This window comes from Amblyomma americanum, chromosome 6 (assembly GCF_052857255.1).
Source record: "Amblyomma americanum isolate KBUSLIRL-KWMA chromosome 6, ASM5285725v1, whole genome shotgun sequence".
Classification (NCBI taxonomy): domain Eukaryota; kingdom Metazoa; phylum Arthropoda; class Arachnida; order Ixodida; family Ixodidae; genus Amblyomma; species Amblyomma americanum.
In genome coordinates this window covers 53,152,923-53,172,346 of record NC_135502.1, presented here as the reverse complement: position 1 = coordinate 53,172,346, position 19,424 = coordinate 53,152,923, and the positions used below count along the sequence as shown (strand labels likewise).

The 19,424-nt window shown below is 44.2% G+C and overlaps 2 protein-coding genes across 3 annotated transcripts in view; one reads left to right on the top strand and one right to left on the bottom strand.

Moving 5' to 3' along the window:
• Nct (Nicastrin) overlaps positions 1-5,291 on the top strand; it is a 38,624-nt gene extending 33,333 nt beyond the window's left edge. The window contains exon 15 of the mRNA XM_077626847.1: positions 1-5,291. This exon is cut by the window's left edge and continues 151 nt beyond it. Within this exon, the coding sequence (XP_077482973.1) occupies positions 1-55 (55 nt within the window). The 3' untranslated portion in view covers positions 56-5,291.
• A 372-nt stretch (positions 5,292-5,663) lies between these two features.
• On the bottom strand, positions 5,664-14,895 carry LOC144093453 (uncharacterized). 2 transcript variants are annotated; one of them, XM_077626849.1, is made up of 4 exons: positions 14,700-14,895; positions 14,260-14,336; positions 13,102-13,658; positions 5,664-12,531 (listed from the first exon to the last, which is right to left on the bottom strand). In XM_077626849.1, the coding sequence occupies exons 3-4, from the start codon at positions 13,619-13,621 to the stop codon at positions 11,402-11,404; spliced, it is 1,650 nt and encodes a 549-aa protein (XP_077482975.1). In that variant the 5' UTR covers positions 13,622-13,658; positions 14,260-14,336; positions 14,700-14,895; the 3' UTR covers positions 5,664-11,401. The 2 variants fall into 2 exon arrangements, with proteins under 2 accessions (XP_077482975.1, XP_077482974.1); XM_077626848.1 differs by lacking the exon at positions 14,700-14,895 and having other exon boundaries at positions 14,260-14,574.
• Positions 14,896-19,424: the final 4,529 nt, after the last annotated feature.

The following is a 19,424-nucleotide window of genomic DNA, read 5'->3' as shown; positions in this document are numbered from 1 at the left end:
CCTCAACCAGCAGGCTGTGGTGCTGTTTACGCCACGTGCCCTCGTTGGCATCTAGGGAAGCGACACAAATCACATTGCTTTGGCCGACTGGAGCCCTGTTGCCACGGCAGGCAACAATGCCCGCCACCTGCCGCCCCCCACTGAGCTCTAGGCGTGCACACACGTACAACCCCTCCGGACAGCTGTTTGAACATGCTGCACAGAGTTGCAGCCCCTTTGCTTGTCCATGAACTTGTTTGTTGTTTTTTTTCCCACCCCTCCTGCCCTACAGGTCTTACTGGTGGTGCTGCTCTGATGGAACTGAATCTTTGTGTAGGTGGACTGTGGTTTTCTTCTGTGGGTGGCAACAGCAAAGGACTGGTCTTCTCCGAGCTCGCTGTTTCAGTTCAGCATAGATGTAGCTTCAGGTGTTGTTTGAGAGAAGAGCTTAAGTCTGCCTTGATGAGAATACATGACCACATGCCAAAAACACATGCGGAGGGAACTAAGCACCGAGGCTTCCAGCAGGAGTGCAGTTGTAATTGTTTGCCAACCAGTATTACGAATTTGCAGTAGGACGGTGCACCCTTCAATTGCTTGTTTCTTGGTAAAAGCACACTGAATGTTGGTCACAACCTGCTAAGATGTAGACTCAGAAGCTGCTTACTTTCTATTTATATGTTATTGAAATTTATCGCGAGGGGCTGGAGGTCGTACAGCCGTGGGCATCACTGTAGTAACCATTGCCTTTTGGCACCTTGCAATTTTTTTTCTTGCTGCTTTAGAATGGCTGGCCAGTACAGTTTCTTTTTGTTATGTCTTCTGACACAAGTTATTAAAACGGCTGGCTTCGCGCATCTATAGGTGGAGCCTGATTGAACCTCTAGTTTGATTTTATTTTTTTGCTAAATAATGCTTCACTACTAGTGTGGAAACTAATTAAACAGTAGAGCACTCTGCTAGTTGTTCTTATTGCTGTTTCAACTATACAAGAGCAAAATGGCATTGCATTCACTTAAAACTTCGGTACACAACGAATCAGTTTTCTTGCATTTGAAGCAAAGCTGAGACATGTTTAGGGCTCTGTTTATCAAACTGTACTGGTCACTCATTGGTTCGCTGCTCAGGAATGTTAAATGTACGTTGATTTAGCTTTTGTTTTTGACACTACTGTATTTACAGTTTTATTCCTTCTTTTCTCTGTATTTTTACTTTTTTTCTCTAGTGGCTAATTTTTGTCTGGCCTTACACAGAAAGTTGCTTCTGCCTTTGATATTCGTTCAAAAGTATATAGGGGCCATCATATACAAGGAATGCAAATATGTCTCCTTCAACAAGTGGGAGAAAATTGCTTGGGTTTCAATTTCCATTCAGTTACATTTCGCTGGGCAGGATTCCTGCGCTGCTAGTTATGCTGCATGCACGTCTCTACAAGGCATTGGATGCACAGCATCTAAAGTTGCTTACTGTCATTATAATATAAAAGCAGCAAGACCTGGGAGTCAGTGCACCTATTGCAGAGAAAATGGTAAGTTCAGATTTGCTTGCAGTTTGGCACTGTGCTATCAAGAAACTGTGCCATGGAAAGGGATTTACAGATTCAGATTTTTCTAAGTGCTATGCAGAGTGCCTATGGTTGCGAGACTGCCACAGTTGTTTTGGCAGCTTTGAACTTGAAAGCGTTAAAGCGTATGTATGTGCTCCACATGTGCAGTTATGCCTCTGATATGCTTCAGTGGAAAACCTTTGCACTGTAACAGGTGGTCAAAAAGCAGTATTAGTGAATGTCTTTACTTTGCAAAAACTCTTATTTCTGTACTTTAATCAACAGCCTTCAACCGTGCCTAGCTTATTTGCTAGGGCCTGATATCTTTCCATAAAAAGTTCATGCTGGGCGCAGCAAGTGGTGCTGTTGCTTTGGGTACTGCAGTTTGTCTGTCGGGGTTGCCAACGGGTGTGCCTGCATCAACTTGTGGGCTGTGGAGGGCTTTTTCCTGCCATGCTTGGGCTCAAAAGCTGCTAGCCCAGTTAGCTTTGCACACTTGACAGCGACCACAGTTGCAGCAGTGCCTTGTTCCCAAAATGACGACAATCGCAACTTGCTGAAGAACGTCAGCCAAACACCGTCTTCTGTCTTCAAGTTGCGAGGACCCAAGTGAAAGGGGCCAGAGGCTCTTTATGGGTACCGGAAACTGTTGTCTGAGCTGAAGTCGTCTTGACAATTTTCGTGCCAGGGAAGAGGCCACGATCAAGAGACTGCTGCTGCTTCTGCCATGACTGGCTCCTGCCTACGAGTGCAAAGCAACTGGGCGGCGAAAGTGCCTTTGTCTGCCAAACTACTGTGATTTGTGTAAAACTCTGATGCCAACAAGGTGACGTGACTGAACGGACAAAGCTCATTGTGTTAAGTCCATTCCATAAGCGTTGCATTACGTGTACATGCAGTGATCCCATCCTTATAGGAACTGCTTGTGCTCTTTACTTGTGGCAGAGCGTGAAACTTTTGTCGGTTTCTTTTTTTTAATTCTGAGATGTGTATTCTTAAGACAATTCTGTATGTACCTATGTTGAATACAGTGTATAAAGTGTCATAAAGAGCACAATATTAATTTTTTTTTCTGAAAGTGTGTGCATAGTGCAACAAAAAAGTGTGATATTTATTGGAAAATCTTTTTGTGTCTGTTGAGTACTTAGTCCGCATGCTGCAGATGAAGAAAGGTGCCGTGCTATATTAGAAGCATGTAATACTGTGCTTCCAAAATGCACGCTTTGAAAAACGGCAAAATCTCGTCATGTGACAGACAAGTTTACTTAAGTGAAAGGTTTAACATGTTCTAAATTTTGTTACTTCCTTATTTGCTTTCAACTTCCTGTTGCTTTTGTTCTCCCACTGACAACACGTTAGTCAATAATGCTTGTCTAAATTGTGGTTATATGTCTAGTCTTAAATAGATTGCTTGCAATGTTTATTTACATACTTTTGCTAAAAGGTTATGGACATCTCTGGCCGGCTGCACCTATGGTTACATCAGTATATTGCGAATCAGCATTTTTTACCAAACTTCCCTTTTATATTTCCTTTTTGTTACATGGCTTAAGGCTGTGGGTGCTGTTGCCAAATAATATTTTACAGCACTGGTTACTCTTTTAAAAGAGTACAGAACTTCTCTCTAGCAGCTTGAAATTATGCATTATAGGCTTAGTGAAGGAGTGCATAGACATTCTGCATGCGCTTTTGTAGAAGCAGTCATACAAGAACTATTACTTCCTGTTTTCAGCATTTCTACTTTTTTTTTGTTTCAACATTTAACTTGCTGCTATTAGCACAACTTGGAAGGCAAGTTATGAGTGAAAATTATTGCTACTGACAGTGTTTTTCATAGTTTTACAGCAAGATGAACACTGATTTGACTCAGGCTTGCTTGGAATATTTTTTCATACACGTGTCTGTTGAGAACAAATGTAGCCGTGGATATGTATTATGCTTGAATGCTTTTCTGAACCATTCCTCTGTTGCAAGTCAACAGCACAGATGCGACACGACTTTGTGCTTAGCAAACCCATGCCCTCCTTCGCATTGTAGAAGAGCTGATGCTGTGAACCGGGTTTGACGTCAGGACCCAGAAATGACCAGAAATGAATTTTCATAGGAACATACTTGTAACATGACTGCTATTTCAAATTGAAAAAGTCTCCCTATCAAATGTGGCACCTGCTGTGCCTGTCTTGCTAGATTAATGGCTTTACCAAAGACTGCAGGGGTGACTTTATTGCATGTTGTAACTGTCATTCATTCACACCTTGAATGTAATGCTAGGCAAGGGAACCAGCATGTCTCTAATGTGACTGTCATTGCATTTTTTTGTCCGCACTTTTCCATGCTGAGCTGGAGTATGATAAAACTGCACAACATGGAAGAATTGCTAAAACACTGTATAGTCTTGTCACAAAGTGTGAAACGAAGGGCAATTGTATGAAAACGTGTTAAAAGGCATCCCAACAATCATTTGTACCTTTTGTCGTTTGTCTGTGCAAGCAGGCAATGAACGTAACAACAAATCACTTGAAGCTTGATGTTTTGCGGGTGCAAGCAAACAACTCAAGTCCAAGGGAGTGACAGAACGCACAGCCTTTTAGTAATGGTGTTTGGTTCTGGTATTCAATTTCTACGTGATGCCCGATTCATTTCATCTGTGTTGCAGACAAGTGGGAAAGAATGCAGCCCACACATGAAATCACGTGTAACATTTGCTTTGGTGTAGTACTGTCCGTTTCACATTTAGATCGTGAATGCTTGGGATAATGAAGGATTTCTTAAAACTGGGCAGTAGATTTTTCTTTAAGGGATGCTAAGGGAAATTCCATCCAGTATTTGTTTTAGTAAAAAGCAATACTGTGGCTTTTTCTGGTCATATAGTTGCTTTTCAAGCGGAAAAACAATTTATTGCAGAGAAAGCTGAATTAAATTTTTCCACCATCTGATTAAAACTGACGCCTGCACTGAAAAGGACTGTGACCACCGTTTTGAAGTCAATGGCAGTGTAGCCTAGGCTCTGGGAGCCACGCAAAAAAAATCGCGTGTCGGCACACTGCAGTTTACTTGCGGAATCGGTTAGTGATGGTATCACCTGTATTTTATTTTTTGGCCTTTTCTATCATAAAAAGCTCCATTCTCAGTGCAAGAAGGGTCTTTACTGTTAGCATGCAGTTATCTGTTGAACAGGTCAACTTCAATTTTACTTTAGTATACCTTTAATGCTGGTAGCTTTTGAATTGACCTGCCTGCTGTGGCCATCAACTGCTACTGATAATTATATCATGGAGATGTGGTTCTGGGTGTAATTTACATAACTGAACACATCCCTAGGTGTGATGAAAAAATGTAGCGGAAGCCACATTTGCAGCGATGCTGAGCTTTTGCTTAGATTTCAAGGGGCTGTATGGGACAGGTTACAATGGTGTAAATGTGTTATTTTCTTAACTGCACTTGGAGAGTGACAGAGTTTGCGTCGCCGATTAAGCCGCTCTGTGCAGCACGCCTACTGTGTGCGGAAGTATTGTGTGTGAAGCCGAGGGTTATGATGACTGCACGACGATGACTTGAAAACCGTATTCCATTCAGTCTTCTGAGTGTGCTCGCTAAGAAAAGGTGCATTATTGCCGAAGTTGTGTTTTTAATGAATGGCTTTGCTTGCATAGGGCTTTACTTTCACTGCATAGCAGTGACTATGCTGGAAAGATTCAAGCTTGTTCACAAGTCACAGTGCTGTTTTGCTCATCCCGCTTTGTATTAAACTTGCATGGGAAACGCACTCCTTGTATTTAGATGAATTTGAATGCTTTCATGCAGTGAGGGTCACCATTAGTAGGCCAAACATGGAAGCCATGCTTGATTGGCAGTAAGCCTTCTTTTTCTTTATCCAGCACACTGGTTACATTTGTGCAGCTTCAAGTTAAATAATAATGTTGCTTGTTCTGCAACAGCCTTGTTAGGGATCAGTCCAGGTCTCTTGGCTGCAAGTAGTTTGGTTCTGTGCTATTATGACTGCCACATGAAGAGGTAAATTCACTAGCATCAAACACTGAGGCTTATGCACTGAAGAACTACCTGTGATCACTTCCCAATATTCCGCACAGGCCAAGTGAAAGGAAGGAGCGATAAGACATGAGCACCAAGCATGGTATACACAAGACAACTTTTATTGATCAAGGTACACACCGTGATGAGCCTACTTTGCATGCACATTCTATACATCTGATACAAACTGTGGGCCAATTTTGTCAGGTTACCTACACACCACCAAAAATGTTATGGGAAACATCTATGCTGTGTGGAAATACATGCACATTGAATGACTACAGCTGCAGTATGTGCCATCACATTTGACCCAATTCAGTGATCTGATCAGTCTGCTAAAAGAGTATGACTTGCCTAGACACATGGTCATTTTGTATACCAGGCTGTTTTGGCATGGCCACGGCCTGTGTGTTGATTCCAAAAACAATTTATTTTTCGAGAGCCGTTGTGCTTACCTAATTCTAAAAGCAGAGCTAGTGTCCCACATGAAGCTGAATTGTGTAAATGTCAATACTGCATGCATGCTTTTCGTGAACCAACACTTTTGAGTACAGCGACCATATGTAAGAGAAACATTTGGACTATGCATGCACGCCTCTGTGCATGTGACAGTCTTACATATAGCCATAAACATTGGAATGTGCAAATTGAACCAGTTCGTGGGGAGTTAAAAGTGCTTAATTGAGCAAAGGACTACGTTCTGACCACATTTCCTCACTGAACTATCTGCTGAACTGCAGAAGGGCTAGAAACAAGACATGCTGCGAACTCTGATTACTGTAAACAAGAAAAGACTTCAGTTAACAGGTGTCGTGCTGCCTGGGCTAAGTCTTATCCACACAGGTTACGCTTACAGTAGTGCTTGCTTCAAAATAACTGGTGGGCTCGATCAAACAAGAATACCCTTCTTGCTAGGCCAAGTACTGGACAGGATTCTTGAAGTGTAATTACAAGCAGAAGTTGAAGTACATACACACACACGGGCCACAAACTATGCCACACACATGATCAACTCGCAAGGTCTTGCAAACGCTGGCATTAGGAAAAATACTCGTCTTCCAACATTCCACAGGGCTACTACAGTTTGAGTAGGCATGAAAAGCACACCATACTTCATAGGAACTTTTCTTTTCCGATAGGTACCCAGGAGCCCACTCGCTGGGCTGTTCTCCCCTCTCCACTCTAAAGCACGGCTTCCCTGAGAGGCAAAGCTATGCAAAAGCCTGCCATCTACAAATGCTACAGCTGGAACCTCCATCAGCAGCTAGCACTTTAGCAATTCACCACAGCCATGTGGCACCACAAAAACACCGCTGCCACTGGATGGTGGCAAACGCAGTCATGTATGCACGAAAGCAAAAAGCATGTCCCTTGTCGGTGAGCAGGTTTTAAATGAGGTCGCAAGTGTAGTATACTGCTTTATGAGCAGATTCACCCTTCGCAACGCATATCTTCAAATGCCTAACTTGGGGGCACCTTGACTAGCAGTATTCAGAAACACAGCACAGCTGGATTTACCAGACTGCAACAGAAACCTTCTGTCGATCCTCGTTTATAAGTCTCAGGTTAATGTGCTGCACGGCATCTAATGTAAACATTCCTGAGCAAATCTTGTCTACTCATCCGCATAAGTGTGAAGCAGGATAGCATCACAAATAATCAAACAAGTGTATTCTGATTGGTATGCAGCACGCTTTTGCCAGTTTGAACATTGCAAGTCTTGAGGTGCTTGAAAATGTCGACATGCTTATCTTAAACAGGTTCACTTGTTTGTTTTTTGCTTCACTTCAATGGTCTTTGCAAGGTAGACCAAATAAGCTTAATCCATTTGCACCTAAGAGGAATGCAGTTTTTATGCACTCTGCGTAATACCTGCTTACCTCTCAAAGAACAAGCCTTCGAGGACAATGAGCCAAGGACGTTTGGAAAGTGGAAATGATTCCAGCAGCACCACCACTAACAAACATTCTGCCTGCTCACAGTAATTCTCTACACAAGAGAAGCAAACTATGTTTACAGTTGAAAGCATGGCACACAAAGCTTCCTCAGTACAGCAAATGACACAGAAAAAGAAAGTGCACTTCACAGAAAGACTATCATGCAGCAAAAGAAACTGAACCAACAAAAGAGTCTAGCAAACAGCAAAAGAACAAAGTTTGGCACTACTAACTATATTCCTATAGCGTCAAAAGGGACACGTTTATCGGAACTTTCATGAGGTAGAGCTGTATCTTTGGTCGGTATTCTTAACCTTGTTGCCATAAATTTGGCACACACAGTACACACGAAACGGCACAGTTAGTAATGGACGCAAGTAACACTTTACTAGTGAACAGAGACAGGACACCAAACAGATAGAAAGATAGGGCACACCTTTTTCTATGAGGAACATTCACATGAAAGTAAACACTACTGGGACTAGTGAAATGTAGACGGCACAATTTTTTTTTCTCTTCTACACTTAAAAATGCTCAGCCATGCCACTGTCTGTAGAGCACCAGAGCACATTCTGATGTTGCCACAAATCTCATGCCAGCTGTGAACAAAGATGTGAGTGGACATCGTGTTGAGCACTGATATTTAAACTCTTAGAACGTTTACGGGGCTAATGGTTGTGGGGCTGTCTCAGGAAGTTATGTTTTTCTCTTGTAGCCTGAAATATTTTTTTCACCAGTGCTCGTGCTACTGCAGTTAAAAGTTTAGCCGAGGACAAAAGGGTAAATTGTGGTGCATGTCAAGCAAGCAGCGAACATGGAGATGAAGCCTACTAGAAATATTTTTCACATGACCTTACAGCCAGAGCAACTTTTCTGATGAATAGAGTCTGCTGACAAAAATTTTATGACAGACCTTCAGACTGTTCTACAGGCCCGCACACTTAATTTTCGGCCTTCTGGTTGAAATTTTATCCTGACATTTCTTTAGAACAATCTGCTTCATAGAGCTCATACGTTCATTTCTGCTATTGATAAAGACAACAGGAACAGTTCAATAACATCGCACATTGTAGGCTCATAAAACCACCACAATTTTCTTTGACCACCACAGCCAAAGCGATGAATGAGCTGTGAAAGACCATCCTCGCCACCAAATTAGCCTCTGCCATATGCACTGTTAATTGGAACACGCTGAGGACTTGATATTATACACCATAATGTTAGCTCACAACAAATCAACTTGGATGACTAACACATCTTGTTAGTAGAAAGATGAATAATTTAGCTGACCTATCATTTTAAAACCAAATAGGTTACTTTAAACTTCTTGTTTTTGCTATACAGCAGTGCTCAGGAAATGCAGTTTCCGTAGTCAAAACTGGCTGTAGACATGCAGTGCAGAACAATCTGAATATGGCATTGGGTTTTCAAAATATGCAAAGCTTCGATAACTATTTGTCACCAAATGAGTTACACAGCACAGCACAGGCTGGTCACATTTGAGAGCTCTTACATACTATAACAGACAAAACCATCAGCAAATTAGTGCTCATGCCAACTACTTCTAGATTGGGTGCAATTTCAGTGATGCCAGCTTGGGTATGTGACTTAGCAGCCCACGCTGCTAGCTCCGCCAGCATGACCAAGCTGAGCAAGCCAATGGCTTCTGTCACAAAAAAAAAAAAACTGCCTGAAACTCAGTGTTACAGATAAACTTGTCATTACAGAAACACAAACAGCTTCAATGACAGGCGTTTAATCAGAAAAAATAAAATGCATCTAAACAAGCATGAAATAAAGAACATGAATGTGGACCATAGACTGTGAACATTATTTTAGGGGAGCAAAAAAAAAAAGGAAAGAAACAGCAATCAAAACTCTACATCACAGAAACTGATATAGATGGCTTGAATTTTTTTTAAAAATTGAATGCTGTCTCCTGGGTCCGAACCCGACCGTGGCGGCAGAGTTTTGATGGAGGCGAAATGCAAAGGCGCCCGTGTGCTATGCAATGTCAGTGCACGTTAAAAGTTCCCCAGGTGGTCCAAATTATTCCGGAGACCTCCGCACCTCTTTCTTCCTTTCTTATTTCACTCGCTCCCTTCTATATCCGTTCCCTTAATGCACAGTTCAGGTGTCCACTGAGATGTGAGACAGATACTGTGTTCAATTTTCTCAGCAAGTAAAGCACAAAACACTCTCCATTGTAGAGAAGCTGACTGCCAAAAACTAATTTGAAGCAAGGGTGTAAATAGTACCAGCGCACTGCGAAATGGCATCACTGAAAGCATACTACGCACGTTTGCATGGACTAAAAATGAACTGTTCAGAGCTATACCTAAGTCTTCCCACATGTAACTTACTGCTACAGTGCCTTTGACCGTATTTCGGTCAATTTCAGGTTATTCTGACCTCTTACAATGCCAAATCTGCAGCCCTAAACAAGTTTATGCAAGTAAACAACAATTATTTTTTTTTTTTAGTTTTAGTTCAAGTACTTGAGGAAATCATTGATGAGCACATTTTTTTTTTATTTGGCTCACATGCTTTCTGCTTTACAGTCTACTGCGCTCATGCTGAATGGCTTCTCTGTGCAAAGCATGCTGAAACAGTACATTGTCTAAGGCCTTCAACAGCTCACTGAGGACCAACGCACATTCAGAAAGGCGAACATTCACGCTAACGCTAGCTCACAACACTAGTTCACAAGGACAAACACTCACAGGATTGACAAGTGCTGGTTTCCACACGAAGTACCCTGAGTAACATGTATGTTGCGACTGTCTCCACACGTCTACAATCCAGCAAAACTCTGGCGCAAATTTGGTCATATGGAATTTATAATAATATAGCCATGTCAACAAACTTACAAAATTTTCTTGTGTTATTACATATAACTTGTAAGAATAAGCCGAAGGATGCTTTGCATGGCAACAAGATTTCCATGCCAGCAAATGATGTTCGCAGCCACTAAAGCACAGACTGAGAAGAAATGAGGTACACACATTCAATGCCTGCTTCACCATCTACACTTGGAAAGCTTTCGTGTGCTGGAGGACAAAAAAAATCAGTGGCATGCGACGCATTATATAATGCTCGGATGATTGCTCACATCAGAATGGCTAATATGTAACAGGAAACAATATAATATTTACCGCTTTCTTAATGCAAACTGTGCATCATATGCACACAAACACAAAATCATGTTGCCATCTGGTTGAAAGTTGAAATTTTCAGTCTGGCGACAATTTTTGTCTGTACTACTACATTTGCAGTGCACAGGTTTAGGTGGCACTAACTTGTACCATGCGAATAAATAAAATTTTTGGAAATAATGCACTCAGCCAGCAACCGCAGAAAGCGATAAAATCGTACTGAACGCTCTTGGATTAACAGAATACAGCAAGACATCCAAGCATGTAATTCGGGATAATATAAACATACGAGATAGAAACAGAGGTGCTTTTACACTTGCGCTCCTTGAATTATAACCAACCATTTGTATAAGCTCCAAAAACTTAAAAAAGGACTAGGTGGAAGAGTTTTTTTCTGAAACTACAAGTCTGCTTTTAAATGATTTCCCATTAGCGTTTCCTTGAGTTATGTGGTCTACAATTCTCACACATGAAACAGAGTGCAAACATATGCACAAATACATGCTGCATTCCTTTTCTGAACTTAGATTTGAAGGCTGAAACATCAGAAAAAGAAGAGTTGACGAGTAATTTAATAGATATATATATATTGGATAACTTTTCCTTCTTTCTCTGTTCAAAAAGTAAAATTCGGGATCGACCTACATTTGGGCCAGTTTTACTCGCGCGATTATGGTGTTTCCCTGTTTCGGCAAGCCGCTGTCAGAACAGACAGCACTTGGCGCAATGAAGCAGCAAGGCAGCTGCAGTGCCTAGTCAACGAGTGCTTTCTCGTTGCTGTGCAGCGCCATGTGTGCCTTGAGCGCAGCAAACTGCAGGAAGTGCTGGCCACATGCCGAGCACGAGTAAGACGGCTCCCCCATGTGCACCTTGAGGTGGCTCTTGAGGGTCGAGAACTGGGCAAATGCCTGGCCACATACCTCACACTTGAATGGTTCGGGACCCAAGTGCAGCTTCATGTGGTTGCGCAGATGCGTCTGTCGCGTGAAGGTCTTTGAGCAGATGCTGCAGCGGAACGGCAGTGCTGGCTCCGGCTGTGGGGACAGCTCCCCGAGATGAATCTTGGAGTGGGTCTCGAGGTCTGCTGCCTGCGCAAAGGCCTCGCCACACAGACGACAGGCGAAGGATGCCCCCTGCTCGTGAATCTTGACGTGAGTCCGCAGCGTGGAGGCCTGGGCAAAGCCGAGGCCACAGACGCCGCACGCAAAGGGGCGCTCCCCCGTGTGGATGCGCATGTGCGTCTTGAGCTCGTAAGGGCGCGAGAAAGACTTGGCACACAGGGCACAGCGGTGGGGTCGCTCACCTGTGTGGATCTTCATGTGGCCTCGCAACGTCGATGCGAGGGTGAAATCCTTGCCGCAGACGTCGCAAGAGAATGGCCGCTCACCAGTGTGGGTGCGCAGGTGGTTGCGCATGGCCGAGGATTGGAAGAAGCCCTGGCCACAGACGTCGCAGACAAAAGGTCGCTCGCCGGTGTGGATGCGGAGGTGGCGCTTGAGGTCATAGGAGCGCAGAAACTGCTTCTGGCACACATCGCACTTGTGTGGCCGGTCGGAGCTGTGGGTCTTTCGGTGGGCCCGCAAACTGTTGCTTGTGGAATAGGTCTTGCCACACAGCTCGCACTCGTGTGGTGGCTCTGAGGGGATGCCGTGTGGCAGCTCTTCTGCGTACAGCCGCAGCTCCTCCTCATGCTCTTTGAGGTGTCCCTGGACTGAGCAGGGCAGCGTGAAGGGCCGGTCGCATATGCGGCACAGGGAACTGTTCTCTAGCTTGTGTGTCAGCTGGTGCTTCTTTAGTGATGCCAAGTACAGAAAGTGCCGAGGGCAGAATGGGCAATGATGTGGTCGTCGTTTTCGGTGGAACTTCGTGTACTTTTTTGAACCTTAAGATGGAAAAAAATGACAACAAAAGTAGGAAACATTGCAGCTAAATGAGCATAGTGTTTAAAGTATCTACAAAAAAATATGCAAAATGTGCTAGGCCACAACTACTGCAAGCTGCGGGCAAAAGAAACAAAATTTTAGTGGCATTTACCAGATGAGAGATACTGAGCTTGTATGCACAGCACTCTTGTGCCCATGTAGCCGCAGTTGTGAACAAGCATTTTCTCTGAAACCCAGCAGCTACAGTTTTGTCATTTTCTTTGCTTCACAGCATGCTGTTTGCATCCTTCAGAGAACATGACTACACACTGTAATGGCTTCAAACATATTTTGCAACATTTATGAATTAAATATATAGAGCTGCTTCCAAAGTACTACAATATTATAAATGCAGAGTGCACTCAGTAAATTGCAAACCTGATATATAATGTAAATATTGTGACAGCTAGTTTTATTTTATCACTGCCAGCTGTAAATAAAATCATGTTGCAAATCTAATGTTTTAAGAACTAAAGAACAAAAAGGCAATGGGACTATTTCTGGAAATTCAGCTGTCCAATGTCACTCACCAATAGCTGCTTGATGGTAAGGGCCACTGTGCCGCAAATGAAAGACGCTGTGAATGCTGATGCTCTCAAAGGTAGGGAAGAACCTGCCACAGACATCACACTCATGCTTCCTGGAAGGCAGGTGAGATGTCCGTGCATGCTGTAGGACGTCGGACGCAGAGAGAAAGCCTTTCCCACAGTAGTAGCAGTAATGCAGGGTCTCCAAAGATGACACAACTTCATGCTGGCAGAGCTCCAAGCGGAAGCGAAAGTCACTCTTGCACCTATCACAGTGAAGTGGAAGCTTCCGCGGATGCTTCCCCGTCAGGTGACTTCGCAGGGTCTCAGGAATGGCAAAGCGTTCTCCGCACTCAAAGCAGCAATATGGTTTGATGCCAGTGTGTATGAATAGATGCCGAAAAAGAATGGCTGCACTTGTGGTGGAGTACAAGCACAGTGGGCAGAGGTAGCTTTCCTCCTGTTCGCCGTTGAGCTCATCACTTGGGGATGGTGGAAGCATTGAGGTGCTTAGGTCTTCCATAGCACGCTAAGGAGGGCTGGAGTGCCTCAGCTTTCTCCTGGAGAGCCAGCATGATAAAAAAAATGAAAAAGATGATAGCAGTGTTTTACAATGTGATTAAGCTTATAGGCAGAAACATTTCACTGCACACAAGCACTAATATACACAGGTAAAGAATGAGAGCGAGAAAAATACGCATAAACATGCACTGTGTGCGTCCTAATAATTAAGACAATCATTCTACCGCTTCACATGCTCTTAGAAGCTGCTCACCATTGAACATTCAAATCTATAACAATGATACACTATCTTTCGTGCACCGTTCACACGAAGGTGCACCGACGGTGAAGTATAAAGCGTAAAAAAATGGTAATCAACAACTGCACACAATCGGCGCCGGCAGCGTCGCGGTTTACGACGCACAACGGTTACTGCGCGCAACATGCATTTCCTGCAGATTGCACACAACCGGATCATGAGATTGCGGGAGAAAGATTGATCAAATTACATCTACGCGCTCGGCAAGTGATACAAACAAATTGGCCACATGAACACCGAGACTGCCGGCGATCATCAGACCAATCACAGCAGCCAACGCACATCGAATCGATGTGAGCCCGCGAGAAGGGCCAAGTGAGCACAAAGACAGCGCTTCTTACCTGACGTGTACTAGAAGAAAATCCGCCAAGTTCGAGTCGGAATTGAGTTTCATCCTATCGTTCGCTTCCACGCGACGCTGAAAAATGCCAAGAATGAGCAGATTTGTGGACGCGATACCAAATTTTCGAAGCGCTTTTCTTATGGTTCGAGGTCAAAAAGCAAGAAGTTGCCAGGGCACCAAGGCAGCACAGTTTCGTCGCTTTGCTCAAATTCTATCTTATCTTCGGAAACTTAGCGATAAGAAAAGAGAAATCGCGGTTGAAAGGAACAAGCCAAGGTGCCAATACCACAGAGAAAGAAATGACGCGCTAGACGCCTGAGCCCCCGCTCCCGCTACGAGTAAAAAAAAAAATTATTGGAAGGGAGACGCAGGAGAAAAGCAAAAGGAAAAACGCAGCAGAATAAGGGAAGAAAAAAGGACGTCGGGAGGCTGACTCACAATTTTTTTTCTTGCTTTTCACACGTTGCACCGTGGTGGCGCTGTTACTGCACCCTTAAGTTGATTTGAATATTGCCTAGTATTCGAACAGACATGTAAACAAAATAGCCTCGGAATTTTTCATTTCAGAGATACGATAAAAGCAACAGCAGTTCTAATTCAATCGGCAGCGCGTCTGATCGCCATGACAACTGATCGCGGCGTTCTCTAGCGGTACGGGTATGTACTATTTTGAGAGAGAAATCTGTCCACCGTCGGAAACGAAACTACGCGGAGGCGCGGAGCTACAATACACAGTGCGCGGTCTCATGTACGTAAATAAGGTATTCCAACAGTGCACATAGCTTCCATTATGTAAGCATCAGTCCGGAGCTTGCTGAGCACTACCTCTGTAGCACGGCCGCGTTTTAGGAGCAAGCCGGTGGGTAACAGTCACTGCGTGTTTCTCATTCATTCATTCATTCATTCATTCATTCATTCATTCATTCATTCATTCATTCATTCATTCATTCATATTCAGGCTCTATCGCTGCGTTGCGCAGTTAAACCTCGCTATAATGAAACGGTTCGCAACTAAATAACGGATATAACGAAGGGGTAGCCATTCCCCTTGGAAGCTCCCATAAAAGACCGTGTATTATTTATATCTCGTTTTTACGAAGCAAAATTTTCTTGCAGAGGGATATAACGAACAAATAGTGAAACCCGCTGGCCATTTCGCGCAAAGAGTGTCAATTGCCCAGCACTTCTGTGCCGATTCGATGTGGTAAATTGCAGTTACCTCGTTCTCTAGCCTCCTCGGTGCACACGGCCCGCTGCGAGCGGTCTCTGACCCTTGAAGGTAGCGATTTTTTTCCACCGCGGTGGCTCATTGGGTTGGGGAGCTCGTCTACTGGTCTAGCTGATCTGTGTTCAATCCCAGCTGCGGGGGTCGCGTTTCGAAGAAGATGAAACGCAAAATGCGCCTGTGTGTCGTACGATGCCAGTGCACATAAAACATCCCCAGGTGGTCAAAAATTATTTATAAATTCCTCACTACGGAGCCCCTTTCTCCCCTCGCGGCGCGGTCGAGGTGTCCACGGAGGTCTGAGACAGTTACTGATCCCTTCCTTTTCCTCAAAATCAAATTTTTGTTGCCTCGAACCCGACCGCGGCGGCTGCGTTTTTATGGAGGAAAAACACTAAGGCGCCCTTGTGCTGTGCGATGTCAGTGCACGTTAAAGATCTCCAGGTGGTCAAAATTATTCCGGAGCCCTCCACTACGGTACCTCTGTCTTCCTTTCTTCTTTCACTTCCTCCTTTATCCCTTCCCTTACGGCGCGGTTCAGGTGCCCAACGATATATGAGACACTCTTTCCCCAAAAACCAATTATTATTATTATTATTATTATTATTATTATTATTATTATTATTATTATTATTATTATTATTATTATTATTATTATTATTATTATTATTATTATTCCTCGGCTTCCAATGTGCAGTTTCAGTTCATTTTTCGCTGCATGGTAGCATATGGCTAGAACCGTTTGGCAAAGCGTTTGGTGTGCTTGGTGGCATCGAGATCTCTCTGGTTTCGCAGGGCCAAGCGTGGGAAGACGAAAGCCTCAAACAATTTCCGTTGACCAGAAGAGGGCCATAATCAAAGCCTTCGCTCTCTCGTACGAAATTTTCACAATACACTCCCACCATGTGGAGAAGTGTTGTGGCCCGCGAGCGTGTGAGATATGCGGCGAAGACAACAAAACGGGTATAGTCGCGATGAAATCGCCGCCGCGCGCACTTTTGCAGTGGTTAATATAGACTTCAGCAACTAAAAATCAGTGCTAAATATTCTGAGTAGGTCTCTCCCTGTATTCTGCGACACCGTTTCTCCAAGACCCGTTTTCTTAACTCTGAAGCTCATGCGGGCTGCGGAAGACCCAGGACACCGACGGCACACTGAATGCCGGCTATGTTGTCTTCGGTATACACAGTGACAGGTAAGCTCGACGGCACGCGACAGCTGCAACCAAGGTCGCGTACCACAATAACGAAAAAAAAAGCGGCTTTAACGAAGAAATCTGGGGGCCTTCAATTTCATTTCAACGAGGTTAAACTGTATATCGAAATAATGGATATAACAAAGCTCCTATAAAGGCTTGGACATTGCTAAGGGACATTGCCACGCGTCTTTGTAATGATTGCTTGTTCACGCTCAAAGACGCCGGCACTCGGATTTATCATTTGCGTCGAGATGCGACTAATATCGAATGACCGCAGCCACGCGCAACTGCTTCCATTATTTTCCACTATGTTCCAGATTGTTGTAGTTGCTTTGGTGCCTTATCTCGATGGTTCCTTGCCAGCTTTAAAATTAAGAGCGGCAGGCATTCTGTCAGCACTACGCGACAATATAACGAACCTCGAATGAATCAGCCTCACTCGCGCCAGTTCACTCTAGCTATAGCGATTTGTAACTGCGCGCAATATTTCCGTAGTCATTGGATGCGGCAGGATGAAACTACCGTGTGTAACACACTCTGTCGAACACCACACAAAATACTGGAAAATTTTTTCACGCCTCAAGCTGGAAGCGTACGCGTAGGTTAGTTTCTATTGTGCCCGTGCAAGTTTTTACCTGCCTACATAAAAATATAATGCCACAGAAAAATAGAATGCAAGTTTTCTTCGTGCAATGAGATATTGACGTGGAGTAAGCAGGCGTCTATGTCACACTCTCACTGAGCCATGGTAACTGCGATCGACCGTGTGTCTGACTACATAGGATCTTCGGGATGAAGGCTCACAACCGTGCACATGGGTGAGCGGGCTCGATATCGCATTTGCCATGCAACTTGCATTAGGTCGTCAAGCGTGCCATTGCAAAGCGTTCAAAGCTATACCGCGAATTTCAATAAGTGCAGTGCAACCCGACCGCGGCGGCCGCGTTTCGATGGAGGCGAAACGCAAAGGCGCCCGTGTGCTGTGCGATGTCAGTGCATGAACGTTAAAGATCCCCAGGTGGTCGAAATTACTCCGGAGCCCTCCACTACGGCACCTCTTTATTCCTTCCTTCTCTTAGTCCCTCCTTTGTCCCTTCCCTTACAGCACGGTTCAGGTGTCCGCGGAGATGTGAGACAGATACTGCGCCATTTCCTTTCCCCAAAAAAATAATTTTCAATTTTTTCAAACGAAGCAATGGCTATAACCAAGTGTTTGCGGGGCAACTTCGACTTCGTTTTTTTTAATTGGTTTTTGGGGGAAAGGAAATGGCGCAGTATCTGTCTCATATATCGTTGGACACCTGAACCGCGCCGTAAGGGAAGGGATAAAGGAAGGAGTGAAAGAAGAAAGGAAGAAGAGGTGCCGTAGTGGAGGGCTCCGGAATAATTTCGACCACCTGGGGATCTTTAACGTGCACTGACATCGCACAGCACACGGGCGCCTTAGCGTTTTTCCTCCATAAAAACGCAGCCGCCGCGGTCGGGTTCGAACCCTGGATCTCCGGATCAGTAGTCGAGCGCCCTAACCACTGAGCAACCGCGGCGGGGCTCGACTTCGTTAAAACGACGTTCAACTGCACATAAAATATGGTGGCTTAATTTAACACTGTATTAAAAGTGCGTAAAAAAAACTGTTCCCACCATCTGACCTTTTTATCTGGATGTTGCAGCAGGCACAATTTCACACACAATAAAAAATGAGTCACTGCTTTGCAGTGAAGACAAACATCCAAATATTAAATAAGATAAATTTTAATTTACACGATTGTCTAATCGCTAATATTTTTGCGGCAATATTTACGCAACCTTTGTTACACCTCGCTGTAAAATATACCTACCCTAACGCAACAGCAAATCATCAGCTCCTTTAGGGAACAGTCGACATCGATTTTCTACGCAGCCTCACTAGCTCCTTCTTAATCTTGTTGGAAGCGTACATGTTGGTTATTTCCGATTCTGCTCGTGTAAGCTCTTGCGTGCCTGGAGTATTCATCTGATAGAATATTAGAATGCAAGTTCTTTTCATTCAATGAATGATATTGACGCGAAGAGTAAGTAGGCGTCCATGTCACGCTCACTGAGCCATTGTAATTGTGATCGACCACGTGTCAGACAACAAAGAATCCTCGCACAGAACGCTCACGACCTTCGGTAAGCGGGCCCGATATCGCATTTGCAATGCACAGTTGGTCGACAAACGTGGCATCGCAAACTGTTCAAAGCTATACGCGAATTTTAATGAGCGCAGTTTCCGTGTAAGCTCAGACAGTATGCCTTCAGCGCGTTATTTTATGGCTGCTCGTCTAGAGCTTTCGAGGCTGCCATTTTTTACGATCGCTTAGCTGAAGTGGACCACGGTTTTAACTACGGTGTGCGCCCGAGCGCAACACACTGTGCTTCTAGTGATCATGAAGGCGTTGTTTTGCACCACAAGCAGGTAAGATTCGAAGCATCTGGCGATATAATGACGGTCTCAGAAATTTTCATCCGTTTTGGAGCAAAACAAATCTGAAAAAAAAAATGCACCACCGGTGTTCGGTATATGCAGTTCTGGGACAGCGCCCGCGCGAAAGCTGATCCAACTGCTCATCAAAGTCGGCTGCTTCATAGGCTGCGTGCTTCAGTCGAACAAGATCGTCCAGTCGTACTTCGAGCACGGATCGTCTGTGGTAACATCGGACGTTGCCCGGCAGGGAATACTTTTTCCCTCCGTCACTGTTTGCGTGGATGCATGGTACGT

Coding starts and splice junctions, on each gene's coding strand:
- LOC144093453 (XM_077626849.1), bottom strand. CDS start 13,621: ATGGAAGACCTAAGCACCTCAATGCTTCCACCATCCCCAAGTGATGAG. Junction 12,532..13,101: donor TTACCATCAAGCAGCTATTG/GTGAGTGACATT, acceptor TTCCATCTTAAG/GTTCAAAAAAGTACACGAAG.